Source organism: Cyprinus carpio, chromosome B2, assembly GCF_018340385.1.
Source record: "Cyprinus carpio isolate SPL01 chromosome B2, ASM1834038v1, whole genome shotgun sequence".
NCBI classification, from domain to species: domain Eukaryota; kingdom Metazoa; phylum Chordata; class Actinopteri; order Cypriniformes; family Cyprinidae; genus Cyprinus; species Cyprinus carpio.
This window is the reverse complement of record NC_056598.1, coordinates 28,366,314-28,385,828: the sequence shown is the minus strand read 5'-3', so window position 1 is coordinate 28,385,828 and position 19,515 is coordinate 28,366,314. Positions and strand designations below refer to the sequence as shown.

The window sequence follows — 19,515 nt, the reverse complement described above, 5'->3', positions numbered from 1 at the left end:
CTCTCTCTCAACTTTTATTTTATGATTTAGAATCTCTGAATGAGCTCATAATACTGAATCAACATATGACTCACTTACCAACTATTGCATCTTTTAATATAAAAAATTGTTTTTATTTGCTGTACAATCAGAAACCAAAATATATATTCCTTCCATCTGCAGGTTAGATCTCACTTTAATGTCTTTTTTTCATATTTAACCTTTATAGCTTACCCGAAGCCTTATGGCAACGCAACAATATTGGTAAATGTAGCCAGCTTAATACTAGGATAAGGAAGATAGCAAATAATAACCAAAAGAGAACAAAAACTAAAAAGTTAGAAAATTATAAAAAGAATAGAATGTTGCTGCATGGCACTTGCTTTGTGAACACGGGCAAAAATGGTCTTAAAAAAAAAGTCACATTTGCATTGTTAAGAGTCTAAAACACATATATATATATATATATATATATATATATATATATATATATATATATATATATATATATAATATATATATATATATATATATATAATATCTCATTAATATATAATTTGACAGCACAGACTTTCTTCGTTCTTTCAGTGATTAATACTCACAATATGTTTCTCAATATGATGGAGCAGATTATATATAATATATTGTAAAGCAAACTCATGCACCTGCAACTTTATATTTGCATAAAAACAAAAGAAGTGTCCTCCTGTGCTTGTTGGTGATTGGCTGCTCCAGGGTGTTTCTGCCTGAAACCTGATAAGCTTCTACTGTACCTGCATTATGCTCACGCCGAGTTTATACACAAACACTATTGTTTCGTTCTCTCTGTCCTGCCTTGGTGACCACCTTTCTTTTCCCTCTCCTCTAACACGTACACATGTAGGAGAAAATGGCAGGAATGAATATCTCTGTGGATAAGGAAGAGTTCTGTTGCTCGGTGTGTTTGGAAGTGCTGTGGGAGCCGGTCACCATTCCCTGTGGACACAGTTATTGTATGGAGTGCATTAAAGGTTACTGGAGGAAATGCGAGTTGAAAGAGGAATACAGCTGCCCTCAGTGCAGACGCACCTTTAGTCCTAAACCTGTGCTATGTAGAAACACCATGCTGGCTGATATTGTGGAGAAACTGAGGAGAACCGGCATTCAAGATGCTGGTAGGAGAGCAGCGGATGTCGAATGTGACATTTGCACTGGGAAGAAACATCAAGCTGTTAGGTTTTGTGTGAAATGTCAGATGTTTTACTGCGAGATGCACCTGAAACCTCACAATGAAAGGAATCGTGGCAAGACGCATCCGCTTACTGAAGTTACAAAACTACCGCAGAAAAGAATCTGTTCACGGCACAATAAATTGCGGGATGTGTACTGTCACACAGACCAACAATGCATTTGTAGTTTGTGCTTCAAAGACGGACACAAGGGACACAGCGTGGTGACGGTGATGGAGGAGAGGATGGAAATACAGGTAACAAACATTGTAGAGAAATCGGTGAACTGCACAAAGTAGAGTTCAAAGATGGCAGAATTCTCACATGTGTGGTTTTCAAACAGAAACATCTTGAGGAAGCGTGGAAAAAGTCAAAACAGAGGTGTAAGGAACGAGAGAAAGAACTCCGAGATATTGTAAAATATGTCAAGGTAGGTTTACTGTCATTGTGTAAAAAATATCACAAAATAACAGGTTTCTTATTTTTGGGAGGTACAAATCTATGGTTCTGCTTTGCTTACTTTTTAGTCATAGACCCCAAAAATGTTCAGAATGTACAAAATGTTGCTTTGTGAGAAAAAAATTGAATGTGGCAATTTACTGTCTATGGTCTAAAATGACAGAAAAATACAGAAACAGAGTATATTTTGTGTAATACAGTCTACAAATCAGCCATGACAGCTTTGAAGGGGTAAACTCTAAAACCTCAAAAGTGTAAAACAGGCACACAAACTGGTGTTACTGTAACACAGAGCAAACTTTTGCAAATTTGCACTTCAAATTATAATTTCGTTGAAACTTTGGCAAAAGTAGTCTTTGATCATGTATAAATATATATATCCAAATGCACAACCTAATTTCACAACCTAAGTATTTATGTCTGAAAGCTGTTCAGCAATTAGGGATTGCACAACCCTGTTTATATATATGTTTATATAGCGGGGTTTCTTGCCATTCATAAGTACTGAGGCATAGACCCTCATTAAAAATATTATTGATACATATTTTAAACCTCTGTTTTAGATACATGGATATAAATTGTCTTTACCTGCAGTACAGAGAGTGCTGCTCGTACACAACAAGCACAATAAAGAGTGGCTTCAACTCTGACATACGAAAGATAAAAGACATTTGCACTTTTTGTGTCGTATAATGTCTTATAAAGTGTCCTGTTTCGATGTGAGAAAAAACTGCAAAACATTCAGTGCATGAGGGATCTGTCCGTATCAATCAAACTGAATTGAAAATACCTTTCATGATTCATTCATGAATTGCTAAACAACTAAAAGAAAAAACACATGACTGCTGAAATATTAGGGAAAATTATTTTTCAGTAAAATTTCACTTAGTGCGTGGCAAATTGTATTTTTACGGTTGTTCTCAGTCGCTTTGGTGCATTTCTTGAATCATCCTTAATATTTGCAAAGTATGTGCATTTCTCAAAACAATTCATACAAACAGCACCACACAATGGATTACGTGCAAAAGCCTTTAACTTGATCAAAATCTTTAGTTCATCTCTCAAAAGTATTTATGTCAATGAACATATCAGTGACATTGTGGCCCTTATTTCATTTGATATGTCCTTGGCCTCGTCTGCCTTTTCCTCCTTACCCTTCCACCATGCATCCTTACTCATATTCTTCCTCAAATTTGTAACTCTTGTGTTGTCCTCTTGTCTATACTTTCCAATTGAAGGTTCATGTGATGTACCTTTGAGCTATTTCAGAGAACTAGTTTATAATTGGTTGAATTAATTGCTTATACGCTGAACTAATGACTAGATGTTTTGAGGGGAAAGACTATTGCACAGAGAACTATATAATACATTTTGAGCAACATGACATTAGCAACTGATAATGTAGGAAGCCGCAGACAAATATACATAATCATTTGCATAAATGTACCAAAGCAGTCGCAACTTGTTCAAAAGAATGAGAAACTGCTTTTATGATGTGCACAAGTGACTAGATGATGTGGAGGTTGAACAAATAGTTTTGACAATTTCATTTCTGATCTGAGTAATGTACCAAAGCGACTGAGAAAACCTGTAACTGTACAAAAACATTCCGTTATGCTGCTTGATATTGCAAACAGGCATTTATTATAAAATGTATGATTCAATTTATTATCATAAAAAAAACATTGGTTTGTAGTGCAAATACTTTTGCCATTTACTGCACTTGTTATTCTTTTAGTTAATTTATCGGCTAATAAATCAGAAATTCATGAAAATCAAAATAATGGGGAAAAAAAAGCTTATTTTGATTAACATTTTGTATTATATTTTACTTACATTATACAGAATTTTACTTATAAGCTTTTTTCCGCATTCCAAAATAAGATTGACTGCCTTTATTCTTTGGATTCTTTGGACTCTAATGTTTAAAAAATTCTGAAAATTATAATGAAAAATAAATCAATTTTAAGCAATTTTTGAGCAATGTTGCTGGGAAAACTTTGGCAATGTCGCCTTCAGCAGGCAACCAGGTGAGACACAGGGCCCAAGACTAATTCAAAGTAACCAGATTAAGTGCCCAAGCAACATTGCTCTAAAAAAGTTGCCCCGTGTATCAACAGCCTAATAGTGTGACCAATAATTGAACAATGACAGAAGGTTAAACAGTGTCCTCTCCGTCATTGCTTTAGCGTTCAGCACAAGCGGTTGAGGATAACAGTGAAAAGATCTTCACCAGGCTGCAGCGCTCCGTTGAAAGAAAGCATCTGGAGGTGAAAGAGCTGATCAGAGGTGAGGAAAGGACAGCTCTCGACCAGACGGAGAAGCTTCTGGAACGACTGAATCAACAGATAGTTGAACACAGGAGAGGCGAGGCCGAGCTAGAGGCGCTCTCAAACACTGAGGATCATATCCATTTCCTGCAGGTGAAGTCTTGGGTCTGAAACATGAACTGAATTTGTTTATTTGTGCTGGAGGTTACGAAACTGAAACAGTATGGGAACCACAAGGCCATGGCATAGCATTCTCTTTGTTTAGGCTCTATAGGGGAATTTGGCCCAGCAAATATAAAGGTGTGGGTTTGCTTACTTGCTGTGTGCTGTCACGCTAGCTTTACCTGTCTGACTCACCTGTGCAGAACTATAAGACGCTCTGCGCTCCTCCTGACGCTGGGGGGCGGCCCAGCATCGACGTCCACCCGTACTTCTCTTTGATGATACTGAGAAAGGCTCTCGCAGAGCTGAGAGATAAAGTCAACGGGGTCTGTGACAGAGAAGCGACAAAGATTGCAGAATTAGGTGAGTGTAGAAACTCAGATACACAATGTAGCTGACTATGGTGGACTTAATAGCCACTTAAATGCATGAAGGAATTATGAACTGATTTGAAAATAAACTTTTTAATAAATTCAATTCAAATAATTAGACATCTAAAAGATAATTTTATAAATAATGCATAAAATAACATTTTATAATTGAATCATATTATTAATTAAATGTTCAAAATTCATTAACATAATTAGAAAATGTTGAATAACATGAAAACAACTATACTGTATGTATATATATATATATATATATATATATATATATATATATAGATATATATATATATATATATATATATATATATATTTTTAAAAATAAAATTAAATTTAATATTTTATTCTTTTTTTAATTTAAAAACACATACATGTTAAATATAATAAAATATAATAAATTATTTTTAATAATAAATACCAGTCAAAAAATGAAAGATGATATAATTAGTAAATATAAAAAAAATATATATATTAATTTAACAAAGTCTACTTATGGTGGTCTTGTTGTATCACAAAATGAAGGTAAGTACATTTCCAAATGAAACTAAATCAATTCCTTCATTTTTATTTGACCTTGAACGTGATTTCACCAAGTACAACAGAAGAAAAACAACAACATTCCAATCAACCAATCAGAATTGAGGGATAACTTTTCAGGAAATCTCAGTTTTAGGCTTACAATCAGGGTTAGGTGCTTCTATCTACACCCTTGTTAATCAGCTATAATTTCACACTTCCTGTAGGGATAAATTATAGGTAGGGATTGGGTTAAGTCTATGTTTTTGGACAGTAATATTGATCCAGGAACATGTCTTGGCAAAATCCTTGCTTCAATACCTGATTACTTAGAATGATATAAACATCAGCGGTTGATGCACAAGCAGCTCTTGACAGCGGACACCCTTATATTTACAGTTGATGAAGGGCACGATCAGTCAGCTGAAAACTCCCTGAGCTGTCCGCTGAACACTGATACAGGTACGGACACTCACATCCCTCCCAGCAAGTGAGTCATCAAACCGCATCAACTCACCCATGTTTACCACTGTACATCAAAACTCTTCTGACGTAATTCACCTCACCGACCTTTCCCAGCCCACAGACATTTACACCAGACTGAGCCGAGGACCAGAGGAGATTTCTTACAGTGTGAGTTCAGAGGTCATTCTTGGTAAATTCTTGGATGAGACCAAAGACTCATATTATTTATGAATAGGAGAAAGTGTAACATGAAATAATGGTGTAGTATCACTGCAGCTGCAGTTAGATAGGAAGCCTGTTTCCACCATGTGATTTAAAAAAAAAAAAAAAAAAAAAAAAGGTGATTGCTACAGGATTTCCTTCTCACATTTGCAAGTTTATTTCTCACAGTTTTGACTCTTTTCAGAATTCCGAGTTTATATCTTGCAATTCAGATTTTTCCAAATTACAACTTTATTTCTCACAAATTTGAAGTTGGGATTTTTTTTTTTTTGCAAATGAGTTTAGCCTATTTCTCACAATTCTGAGAAAAAAAAGTCAGAATTATGATACAAAAACTCACAATTTTGAACGTCTTACAATTCCGGGTTTGTCTTGCAATTCTTACTTTTTTCCCTCAGAATTGTTTAAATCTCACTAATTTGAGTTTACATCTCACAATAACTTTTCTCACAATTGCAACTTTGTAGGCTCTTCCACAGTAAGAAGCTCTGGTTACTGTACACCTTATTTTTCCATGCGGAAGTAAGCATTTTTCTGTCAGTGTGCGAGACTTTCGGTTCATTAGACGCTGTAGGGAAATGAGAAGAATATCAAAGTGCAGTAATAGGTAAAACGGTTTGCACTACAAACCAGTGTTCATAATTAAGAAAATACATTAAAATAATAAGGTAAAACACACCAGTTTGAAATATCACTTGGTAAAATGAGCTGTTTTGTACAGCTAAAAATAGCTGCAAGCAGGAAGCCAGACACACAGAGCCACCAAGTAACATGACTTGCCTTAAAGGGACTTCTTTTGTTTGTTCCAGCACAATAAGTTTAGTGTAGAAATACACACTCCAATGCCTCACAGAGTCGGTTTGTATCTCGATCACAGAGCTGGAACGCTGGCGTTTTATTGCATTTCTCTGGCAGACGATACCATGATTTTGCTGCATCGAGAGCAAACTACATTTACTCAGCCTCTCTATCCTGGTTTCTGGGTCGGACTTGGATCTACTTTGAAACTCTGTCGAATTTTCAGCTTTTCAGCTTAGTTATGCATCATGTGCTCTCATTTTGTTTCAATGGACAGTTCACCCAAAAATCAAATGCATGTAATTCGCTCACCTTTGTGTTGCATTTGTTTTTCTCTTGTCGCTTCTTATTGTAGAGGTTAAACTGCCCACGCAACATTATGAAAAGTAGCACTCTGACCTCGATATATCTTTTTGTTGGAACGACACATTTTTGGGTGAACTTACCATTTAAATAAAAAAAAAGATGAATATAATGGAAACTTGTAAAACCAGGACATGAATAAAGAGCATATAAATAAAGACAGTCGATACAGCAAGTTGGTTGACGTGGCTGAACAGTTTATTGGTAACCGTGTGATATAAAAGCAGCAGTAACCCAGTGTGAGGTGGTTGTTTGAGGCGAGAGGCTCAGATCTTGTTGAAGGCAGCGATGTCGACACTCTGGACCTACAACACAATGAGGAATTAATGTAGTATTGGTCAATAAAATCTTGAAATATCTTTCCTAACGGTTTATAATGTAATCAAAATGTCAATCTAAAAAAAAAAAAAAAAATTATCCATTTGCATTTCACCGAACCATAACAAATAAAATCACATTTTATTTTAAAAGTATATTGTGAATAAATTTAGACCGATTTTTTTTGTCATTGTGATAATTTCCATTATAATTAGTTTGATATAATTTGCATTATTATTTTATTTTCGTGACAATTAAATTAATTCCCTCACAATCTGTCCTCAATTATTTATTACAATTACTGTAGTACTGTAATGCAACAAATAAATACACACATTTGCAAATTAATACATCATTAAAAATTTTTTTACTGCAGTATAAAAACTATAATGATAAACTATAAAATTAACTATTTTATAAACATTTTTATCCAATTTATATAATTTAATATTTTATTAATATTAATATAAATATTTAAATTTGTATAATTGTTTCATTTATTTGTTTTCATGGCAACAGTTCATTTGTCCTCATAATTTTTCCTGTTTTATAAAAATTACTGTTACGCAATAAATGCATCTGTCAAGTGTTTATGAACTATAAAATAATTTTATAATATATTTTACTGCAATATATACAATATAACTAAAAAAAACTGATTTCGCTTTTAAATGTACCACATACAGTATAATGCATAAATTGAGTCTATATTTAAGACCAATGTTCTATTTATTTTTGTTGTGATGGTATATTCATTATAATTCATAAAAAAAATGTAATTCTTTTAAGCCATTTCTTTATTTTCTTGACAAATTAAATTCTCCCTCACATAGTTACTTTAATGCAATGAATAAATAACACATTTGCAAAGCACACGTCATTATAGAATTATCAGTATTTTACCGCAATATATAAAACAATTACTGGATTAAAAACATACAGTTTTTCTTCTGAATTTTGGGGTGAAACATTCTCTAATTCATCCTGCACTTACGTAATCCTCAAATGTGGTGATCTCCTCTTCCAGAATGTCTGTTCCCACTTTATCGTCTTCTACCACACAGCTGATCTGCAGCTTTTTGATGCCGTAGCCGACAGGAACCAGCTTAGAAGCTCCCCACAGGAGGCCGTCCATCTGTATGGAGCGCACGCACTCCTCCAGCTTCGACATATCCGTCTCGTCGTCCCACTGATCAATGAAAAACCATAGATTTGAAACTGAGAAATTATACTTGACACTTTAAGGATTGTGAGTCTGTCTCGTACAGGTTTGACGTCCAGCAGGATGGAGGATTTGGCGATGAGGGCTGGTTTTTTGGCTTTCCTCTGGGCGTATTCCTTCACCCTCTCTGCTTTGATACGTTCTGCCTCCTCATCTTCCTCATCACTGCCAAACAGGTCAATATCGTCATCGTCAGCGTCATTATGTTCCTCAACCTTGGGCTTCTGGACAGGAGCAGCTTCAGATAAAACAATATGCAGATTATGAATGATAGCTGAATTTGTTCAGTGCACAAATATGGCCTCAGGATCACTGAGTTCAAGGCAGCAGGATCTCACATCTACCTTTGTAACGGTAACAGTCTTTGAAGCAGGCGCTTGGCTCTTTTCCAGTACAGCCATTCTGGACTCCAGTTTGGACAGCACTGCTCTCAGATCATCCACCACTGATAAAACAACAGCTCTGTTAATCTCACAATGATCACGAGCAGCTTCGACACAATCACCAACACAAACTGAAAATTCAGCCAAAACTCAACGGTCTGTTTCAAAGCGTGCTGCAAAAATAAAAATTTAGAAAAACAAAAACTAATAAACTACTATGAATAATAAACCAAAATGAATATCAAAATCACTAAAACTTCAATTAAAACACACATATATACATATATATATATATATATATATATATATATATAGATATAATATATATATATATATATATATATATATATATATATATATATATGTTTTATATATATAATTTTTTTCAATTATTATTTTAGTATTGGTATACTACTATAGTCTTCATTCAATTACAATTTTAAAGTTCCAATAATTTAGTTCTTTATTTTTAATGCTTAGTTGATATAACGTTTGTTATTTTATTAAATCAAGTTAAAACTAAATGAAAAAAAAAAAATTATATAATATTTAATTTATTTTTGTTTCAACATTTAAGAAACAAAAATGTTTTTTATAGTTTGTTTACTTTAATAATAACCCTCACTCAGAATATCAATAAACACTACAAGAGCATATCATTTAAAAATAAAAATACTAGCAGACAAAACATTATAGAGCTAAGTATAACTAAAAAAAACATTCCATGAATTTTCTAGGCCTGGATATCACGACTGATAATGATCACACATGATGATCTAACTTAAAATGCCAACAGTTTCTAAATTATTTGAACATCTTCCATTATACTGCTGCGTGAGCAGAGACAAATCATGTACTGAAATCTCACACATTAGTTCTTCTCACTTGACATTTAATGTCTTCTCTCTGATTAGTAGCTGCTGCATCAGTCCTTATTTGCATAAAGTTCAGCACAGCTAAGAAGTGTTGAATTTATGGACATGCCCACATTCTCTGTGGCTTTTAATCGCCGACAACTGTCAACACACACTGAGAACGAATGACCTCCATCTCGGTCACTGCAAATCACTGTTGTTTGTGAACACTAAGGCAGCATCCAGCAGACTTCACATCAGGAACTGGGAAATTGTTGTCTAGGTAGGCAACTCATTTGATTGTGGAACAGCCATCATGTCTGTCTGTGTCTTCTAATGTGTACCTTTGTGCAGATTCTTGTTGTCCAGTTCCAGACTCTTTAGACGAGAGACCAGCTCACTCTGATCCTCAGACTTGCTGGCATTCTGACTCTGCAAATCAGATGGAGGAGAACTGAACGTTAGTGAATTATCTCTCAAAGAGCTGACTGTAAAAAACACACCATGCAGAGCTGCAACTGCAGACATGCCAAACAAAAGGTTTGTCAACCTCAAAAACCACAGGAAATCATATGGAAGCATGATAGTATGATATTTTGAATAATATAGTTTCCGTTTGAAACACTGAAAAAACATTTTCCCACTTGAATTTGCATGCAGTTTCCTTTGGTGAAGGCTAAAACTTTAAACCAATGCATGAAAACAGTCATGCATGATGTGTGTGTCCTTAAAAACACCAGTCTCACAGAAAGCAGGCTGTTTTGAAAGTGTCAAGCAGTAATGGGTGTATGATCCACGCTGCTCCATTCACATGCTTTTCACACAGACGGCAGGCTGAACCGCAGCACAGCACTTACAGTCTTCCTCTCTCGTGGTTTTTGCGCGCGAGTGTGCCCTTTACTACCATGTAGAGCGGTCTTCACCTGAGAGTTTCACATTTAACCACCACAACCAGAAAACAAATCAGAGAAAGAGACAGAGATAAACTACTATGACAACAACAGAGTTTTGCTATTAAAATTCAAAGAAAGAAAGCGATCAGAGAAGAGAAGCATGCATGCATTAAATGTTTTCATTCCCCCTTAGTTTTTTGCTTCACTTTAAATCATTCCTTTAATGACTTTCTTGTTAAAACACAGCTCTTTTAAAGGACAAGATCACCCAAAAATGAAAATTTGCTTAAAATATACTCATCCTCCGGCCATCCAAGATGTAGATGAGTTTGTTTCTTCATCACTGTAACATGTTGCTTCTGGTCTGTGATCCATAATAATGCTTCCTTCAGTGATAAAGTCCATCTCCTGTTGCCCTCTCACAACATAATCCACCCACATGTGTGTTTAGGACTGTTTTTGCTTGTAAACAGTGCTCAATATGTGCATATTTCTCTCCTGATTTAGACGAGATGACTTTATTACTGGAGGAAGGTTATGGACTGGTATTTTAGCCAGAAGCAATATTTTAAAATAAAAAAAACTTCATGAACAACAACAACAACACAAAAGAAGTTACAACATTTAAAAAAAAAATAAAAAAAACAAACAATCACTTATTCATTCATTACATTTTTCACTGACCAACAATGTATTTTGTAAATATTAACTAATTTTGATTTTGACGGCTGCAACACATTCCAAAAAATTTAGGACAGAGGCAAAATAAGTGAAAAGGTTATAGAATATCCATTTTAAACTGTTTTGAAACAGTTCACAGTAAGCAGGTGAATTGGTAATGGGTCAAGGTATCATGTTTGGGTATAAAAGGAGCATCTTAGGCTTTTGGCTCATCACTTTGTACCAAATTTAATGAGAGAAGTGTCAAACAAATCAAAAATCACATTGCAATGGCATCTGAGGCTTCACCATGGATTCGCATGATGGTTTCTTATGCAATGGCATCTGAGGGCTCAAAGGTCAAGCACATTCAACTAAAGTTTCCTGCCTTGCCCTACATGTACTGTGATTTCTCTGGATTCGCTGAATCTTTTCACAATATTACTTGTGGTAGTTGGTGAAAGACCTAAATTCTTTGCAATTTTGCATTGCGAAATGTGATTTTTGATTTGTTTGACACTTCTCTCATTAAATTTGGCACAAAGTGATGAGCCAAAAGCCTAAGATGCTCCTTTTATACCCAAACATGATAAATATAATAAATATATGTTAAATATAGCCACACGGGCTCAGGAGTACTTCAGAAAAGCCCCGTCATTTACCACAGTCTGCTGCTGCATTGAGAAATGCAACCTGAATATCTGTTACTCTGGGCCAGACCTAATCTCAGACAGCCAAAAAGATGGTGGACGTGTGCTGTGCTCAGATGAGTCCACATTTCAACTTGTTTCTGGGAAAAATAGATGTTGAGTTATCAGTGCCAAAGACCAAAGAGACCATCCAGACTTTCATCAGCGACAGATGCAAAAGCAAACATCTGTCATGGTATATGAGTGCATCAGTGCAAATGGGTAACTTGCATATGTGTGAAGGTACCATTGACATGGAGGCATATATTGGAGTTTTACAAATAAATATACTGCCGTCAAGATGATGTCTTTCATGGGAAGTCCATGGTTATTAGATCAAGACAATGCCAGGTCTCATTCTGCATGTGCTACAACAGCAATGTTTCATAGACTCAGAGTGAATGTTTTAGACTGGCCTGCCTGCAGTCCAGATCTGACTCCTATTGAAAACGTATGACCAGTCACGAAAGGGAGAATCAGACAATGACAATCACAGAATGCTGAGCATCTGAAGCCTTGTTTCTAGAGAGACTGGGCAAAAATTTTGCTTGCAAAACTTTAAACGGGGTTAAACGGGCCTCTATCCCAGCTTTTTTGTGTTGCAGCCATCAAATCAAAATTTGTTCATATTTACAAAATAAATTTATAGTGGTCAGTGAGAACTTTGGAAATGTTTTCTTCGAACCTTTGTTAATTAAATAAAAGTTAAAAGAGAATGAACAAATCACAGATTCTTGATTTTATTGCATTTATACAAATCGTCCTAACTTCTCTGGAATTGGGGTTGTATTTGTTTCTTACATACACAGAGCTTTTGGCTTCACAAGATGTTAATTGATCGTGGCCTGAAGTGGTGTGGATTGTTGTGATGTTTTTATCAGCTGTTTGGACTCTTATTCTGACGGCACCCATTCACTGCAGAGGATCCATTGGTGAGCAATTGACGTAATGCTACACTTCTCCAAATCTGTTACGATGAAGAAACAAACTCATCTACATTTCAGCAAATTGTCATTGTAGGGTGAACTATTTCTGTAATAAAATTAGTCACAAATATATTTTTACAGTTTATCAAACTGCAAATATAAACATGCAAGCACGTTTGCGGTGTGTAGACGTGAGCGCTGTTTGCTTGAACAAAGAAAATGTACCTTGCACAAAAGCATAAACCACAAACACACAATAACATCCTGCACATGCACAGGCACAAACACAACTAAAGATGCCATGCTGGGAAGGAGATCTTGCTAGACCTACTTGCACGACAAGACAGTTTGCTACAGCTAAGTGCTTTTAGGTGCACATAATTGGACTATATAAAATATTTGAGGTGAACTCTGATTCTAAGTCAATGCATTTGAGTTTCTGAAGTGTCTAGTAAGCATATGCTTTGTTGATAAGAAAGGTGTCAAGTAACTGCTGACAGAAGAACCAAATACTGCAGCATCAGTGAGAAAAGACCGTGGGAGCTTCTGTCTGTTTTGGGAAATTTATGGAGCCTGTTAAGAAATCTGTGCATGTGATTTTACAAATTTTCTTAAAAAAATGACATGCTAAAATGAATAAACCTTAAAACAAATATAAATCTGGTGACAAGCAAAGTGTGCAAAATGAGTGCAGTACATCAGAAGTTCTATTTAATCGGTCCGATGTGCCTAATGCTGAGCCCAAAATAGTTAAATAAATAAATACATTTAGCAAAAAGCGAAAATTTCAAATTCTATTTTACACTTCTCACATGTAAAGGTCCATTCAAAACTATTCACATCTAATCTGATGCAAACTTTTATCAATCTCTGGGAAGTACATTTTGATCATTTACGTGCTTTCATGAAAATTAAAACCCATCCACAAAACGAATTTGTTTACAAAATACAGCCCACTGCCATTAGAGCTGGGCGATACGTTTTATTGCAATATCTGTGCTGACACTATAAAATGAGAGAATATAGTGTATATTGCAATAATGTTGAAAGACAGTAAGAAAATTAGAAGTTTTTGTCAGAAGACTGGACTTAATTTTTTATTTGCCCAGTCCTAACTGACATTGATTGACCAGCTATATCAATAAATCAATATCTGTAAATTATCAGCATCGACATCTAATGTGATACCTTTTGACCACACAGCAAGTAACGCACTGAATTAAATACAAAATTCTGAAGTAGAAAGACTGAAACAGTACTTTGTTTTATTTAAAACTTTGAAAAAAAAGAAAAAATTATGTAAGGGATCAATATTTGATATATCAATGAAGATATTCCAGCATAATTTATTATTTTTTTTTTTTGTATTTTAGAATAATTAATTTAAAATAATTTTAATCATTTCAGGTTTACATTTAAATCCAAAACTAAACAAAAATTAATCTGCCAAATCAGCCACCACTCCAAATCCTTACACAGTTCATAAATTGTGTACATGGTTTAGTAATCTCCATGTACAGTTTACTAATCCATAACTACAGCTGATTTTTTTTTCTCCCTTCCAGGGGCACAGAGGGGGTTCTGTAAACATACTAAAATAGCACAGGGATATTTATGGTAGCTCCAGTCTTGTGTGTGATCGGCGGCTGAACTAAAAACTGTCCTGTTAATTTCACCTCCAACTTGGTTAGAGCTTCATGAAGTGGAAATAAATCAGCCCTTCAAACTGGTCCCATGCAGGACGACAGTTATCGAGCGTCAGTAATCACTCTAGTTAAATGCGCTTCACAAGAAGATTACAGTACAAATTCAGTATGCTCCAATAATGAGATTTCTTTCATATTTTGGGGGCAGTACTCACTCCGGCTAGGGATTGCTGGATATTCTGTCGGGCTTTAGCAATGTCCTGCAGGATGGCACTAGCATCTCTCTCCTGGAAAGGTACAGCGGGGTAAAAAGGCCCATGTCAAACAAACCAGCAAGAGGCAGAGAGTGAGCAAGCAAGCAAGCAAGCAAACAAAAATACACAGGTGCATACAGAAGCGCTGTCAGTGCAGACTATTCAGCATAGGAGCTTAAAGAAAAGTCAGACACCTTGAAAAACAGATGGCAGATGGACGTACAGCAGCTGAGTAAACAGGAATTCATGCCTCTCCATGAGAATTCTGTCACCCTCATTCATTGAGACAATTACCAGTTTGTGTGAAAACCCAAATGGGGAAATTTTAGACCCTCAAATTATGCTTTGCTCTGACATCCGGGTCTGTAGGGGGCAGTACCTGGGATGTCTGAGGGATGCCGTTCATGCCCTCGTAGAAGCTTCTCTCAGCCTCATCGTATCTGGACTTGTCAAACCAGATGTTCTCCTGGGCGAGTCCCTGAAGTCCACTCATTGTGATGCTAAAAAAAAACAAGAAAAATGAGACGTGAGAGTTTGTGTGTCAAAGAGCAAGCATAGAGCTTTAGAAAAACGAAGGGAATTTTATTTCATTCATTTGTAATGTAATTCATTCAGGAGTGTGCAAAAAGCCTTAAACATAAGCAAATATAAATCAAGCTGAGCAGGCCAAGCGCCATCCATACATACATACATACATATATATATATATATATATATATATATGAATGCATATATCTTCCACTATATTGCAACACATTACGGCCATATAGTGGTTACAGAAAAGTTTATTTTCTATTAGTTTTCTTGAATTTGGATCCTTACAATTATAATTTTAGTACAGAAATCATTATTAGAGATGTTCCCATATTCAAGCTTTTTTTTTTTTTTTTTTACAATCAATACAATTAAATATTTTTTTAGTTTACATATTGAAAATATTTTCAATATGATTTTTTTTTTCTAAAATAAACAATGTTGGGATCTCAAAGTCGAAAGAGCCCGTCCCCAGTTTGCACAAAGATGCCTGCCTTGTAAATTTTTAATGCGTTGGGTTGCACAAATGTTTAAACAGTTCTGAATAAATAGGAAAATCAAAACTTACGGGGGAAAGGTTAAACTAACTGCTGGCATAATTATAGCAGCTGCAACAGACAACTAGCTAAATAGCTAGTGCAAGTAATTTTACTGATGTCGTTGCTATCTGAGAACAAAATACATGTAGACGTCATAACAATAAACAAGCAATAAAAAAATAAAAAAACGTTACATGAACAATATAATATGCTGACAAAAAGGGAATGTTTATTGACAATATATTTACAATATACTATACCTACTGAAACCAACCCTTCACCAGTTTATACAAACATCTGTTATTTATTATACCGTACATTTCAATACAAGTGAAAGTAGTATTATCAAATGGCTAGTATTTTTGCATTGTTGAGTAAAATCTATTGTGAGATGCATTGCATCTTGTATTCAAGCTAGTCAAAGACCCCTTGTTGTGAACAAACCCTTCATTACTTACTTGTTCTGATCTAACCATTTCATTCTTGCCATGAACAGGCCTTTACTGTCAAAGTCAGAATCAGTTGTTCAGAATGATAAATTGATAAATCATACTCCCCATAAAAAAACTACTTTATGACGCAGGAAAAACTCTTAATTATGTTGTCCAGGTCTTGCATTCACATAGATTTTGTAGAACGGTTATTTGGGTTGATTGTTAAAGTCCACTCAACCAATAAAGCCCTTTCATCTATTTTTTTGCTGACACGGGCTGCAGACAATGGGACAGATTTTGCGTGCCAAAGCCCTTGGATTAGTTTCACACTGATCAGCTTTCACCCAGCAGCCAATGGTGACACAAACCAGGTTGAAGCTTTTGAAAGGCGAAAATTTTTTAATAAAATACACAAACGAACACACCGTTCAATAAATAAGAAGCCAGTTCCTTAAAGTCAACTGTCTCATTCCCCTAAACTAGCCATACTTGTCCCTTTTCTGAGGGGCACGTTCGGTCTCAGAGAAGACCCTCTCTTCCTGCTACTTTTTGGGAGCTGCCGATTGGGTTCAGACGAGGAGCGCTGGAACCCCGCTGCTGTTGACGTGATGCATAGGAACGGGAGCATGTTTGGTTCTCCTCCTCCTGCAGTTGTTGCGTACTGTTGCGTTTAGCCCTAAAGACCAGGGTGCGGGGAATTCGATCTTTTGGGGAGGACGAAACCGGAGGTGTCCCGGTCCTTGCGCTCAACAAGGATTGATAAGCGTCATCGGCCTGCTCATATATGCTGCGGTTGAACCAAACCTTCTCTACTCTAATGCCCTGAGAGGTCAGATCCTGATGGAAATGACCTTCTTTCTTCCGAACCCTGATTTTCAGACCGGGATGAACAAGTGCGTTTTCTCTTTCCGTCGTTTTAATTCAGCAGATTCCTTGTCTGTTTGTGTTTAGTTTCATCTTTGGTTTGAGACTCCCGCAGGTTCTCCATATAAGGGAAAACAAAAAAGCAGATGCTGAAGAATTAGTCTGAGCTGATGTTTGATGTCAGGTGGAAACAGCCAAGCGCATCCAGAAGCCTTGCAGAACAGCCAATCCATATCAGCAGAAGACAACGAGTTTATGCTGGAAACAGTCTAACAGGGATTCATCAAGGGAAGCAATAAAATTAGTGGAAGTTTCAAATTTAGACTGTTTTGTATGTGCAGTATTGTCAAAGATGACAATTAGGGATGAAACGATGCCCTCTGAGCCTGTTGAAAAATCAATGAAAAGTCTCTCTTTAGTCTGAGAATCCATCACAAACACACCATGCATTGCATTTCTAAACTCACCTGCTGAGGTGTTCAGAGAAAACAAGTGCTGACAGGGCTTTTCACCTTCCCTTTAACAATAAGCATTTAACTATTACTTGGAGGGCTGAGAAATGATCACAAAGTACTATCTTGTCTGTCACCAGTTGCCCACAAAAGACAGAGCCAGAGTGATTAAACATTGCAAATTAGCATGAGACCAAAGTGGAAGTGGAAGGTTTTGCATGTAATCTACTGCCAATTTGCAAATTAAAGAACACAAAACGACCAATGCAATCTACCAAGAGCAGCGCAGATTAGCAAGTATCGCAGTCGAGTCAGATGCAAAATGAGTGAGTAGTGAGTTTACTATGAGTGAGTAGTGAATTACATTTTATTTAAATACTTTCCTCCAAGACCAAATAACCTGCCAATAATAAGGTTGTTATGAAAAGTTAGTGTACTTGGTTACACAGTGTCCAGTGCTGGAGCCAAAAATGGTGTTTAAAACAATAATTATAATTAATTTCATTGTGTTCATTTCATGTAATTTGCCACCCCCTATCAAGCTGTCTTTTAATGCAAAGAATGAAAAAAAATACTATTTAACTGTATTTTGTATTCACACAATGCCATTAAATTTACACTGGTCTTTAAACCGTAGTGAAATTGATATCACCAAGTCTAATAGATGCCCGTTTAGTATATGCACATTAAAAAGAGGGAGGCACTGAGACTGACACTGGCTTGTAGGACGCGAAGAGCAAATAAACCAGAGTAACACGTCTAATAACCCAGATTTAAACCAGCAGAGACCTGTAGGTCAGGATTAGATGACACATACAGATCCGTTACAGATGCTTCATGTGATCCACCCTGTTTATGAACACATGAAACAAACACTGAAACTTCATGTGTGCTGTCACTGTCAACTCTACGCGCTTCATTAAAGTTTTATAAACTCATGGGACTCGTGAAACATGCGTTTTTATTCACGCCTAATTAACTGTATACGTGTGTGATGTGTATTAAGTCTGAGCAAGTAACGTTAGGAAGTTAAAATTCTGCAGCGGGTTAAACTCGGATGAGTTTTATATGCAGCCACGTGGCGCGACACTCACAGCGGAACACTTCAACTGTAACACGATAAAGGTTAAACATATTTACCATTATCGTGTTAGTGAAAACTAAAGTTTTACTTACTTTCGAAGAGTTTATAAGTGACAAGCAGTTCGGGTTGAACTTCCCCACCGGACTCCCTATTACAGAAAGAGATTGAGGAAACCGGGTAACGCGCACTTATAGCAGACAGAGGGGTTTTCCTTTAAATGTCACTCTTCATATGATACAATGCAATGTAGCATACAAAGTTTTAGCATTATAATATGGATATACGTGACTAAAGTGTTGATTTTAATCTTATACAACAAGTACGAGTTGGTAAATCGTATTAAAATGCAGGCTTTTAAACGTATGTCACCCCTCAGAACAGAGATGGTACATTCAGTTACGTTGCAACGAAGCGTTCCGTCCTCGTGCCCGAACTAACAGCTGCACATTAATGCGATTAATACATACTCACATAGATTATTATACCAAACAACATTTTTATTTTATCATTATATTTTCTTTTTAGTCACTCTTTATGTATTAATTCTAATAAAGTACTCCGAAAATTAAAATTATTTTCTCATTTTAAATATCTTATACTTTTATAATCAGAATCTTATTATTATTATTATTCTTATATTTTAGATCACTTGACAGAACTCATATATAACTATATAATACAATACAGCCACGTTTTGCCAATCTGAAAACAGAATTCCAGATCAATAATATCAAATGATCTGTTGAGCAGTTTGCCCAAAAACAGCTCAGCTAATAAATAATAATCTGCAGCGACCCATAGGTGTTATCTCAGAACGACACAGAAACACTGTATTATTTGTCGTTACTAGGACACATATGCATTTAAAGTGATGTAAATACAAACGCAAGGGTCTATTTATTATGTACGGTGCCCGGGAGGTGACTTGGTCGGTT

At 35.8% G+C, this 19,515-nt stretch overlaps 2 protein-coding genes across 8 annotated transcripts; one reads left to right on the top strand and one right to left on the bottom strand.

The window, feature by feature from the left end:
• Positions 1-537: 537 nt before the first annotated feature.
• On the top strand, positions 538-5,773 carry LOC109111757 (E3 ubiquitin/ISG15 ligase TRIM25-like). The gene is made up of 6 exons (XM_042719016.1): positions 538-1,444; positions 1,531-1,617; positions 3,836-4,069; positions 4,282-4,441; positions 5,380-5,442; positions 5,560-5,773. The coding sequence occupies exons 1-6, from the start codon at positions 869-871 to the stop codon at positions 5,637-5,639; spliced, it is 1,200 nt and encodes a 399-aa protein (XP_042574950.1). The 5' UTR covers positions 538-868; the 3' UTR covers positions 5,640-5,773.
• A 1,231-nt stretch (positions 5,774-7,004) lies between these two features.
• On the bottom strand, positions 7,005-18,819 carry LOC109111912 (elongation factor 1-delta-like). Of its 7 annotated transcripts, XM_042719018.1 has the most exons (10): positions 18,673-18,747; positions 17,512-17,561; positions 15,053-15,173; positions 14,635-14,706; positions 10,463-10,528; positions 9,950-10,037; positions 8,713-8,813; positions 8,413-8,607; positions 8,141-8,335; positions 7,005-7,133 (listed from the first exon to the last, which is right to left on the bottom strand). In XM_042719018.1, the coding sequence occupies exons 3-10, from the start codon at positions 15,164-15,166 to the stop codon at positions 7,095-7,097; spliced, it is 870 nt and encodes a 289-aa protein (XP_042574952.1). In that variant the 5' UTR covers positions 15,167-15,173; positions 17,512-17,561; positions 18,673-18,747; the 3' UTR covers positions 7,005-7,094. The 7 variants fall into 7 exon arrangements, with proteins under 7 accessions (XP_042574952.1, XP_042574951.1, XP_042574955.1 ...); XM_042719017.1 differs by lacking the exon at positions 17,512-17,561 and having other exon boundaries at positions 18,673-18,819; XM_042719021.1 differs by lacking the exon at positions 14,635-14,706 and having other exon boundaries at positions 18,673-18,746.
• Between the last annotated feature and the right edge of the window lie 696 nt (positions 18,820-19,515).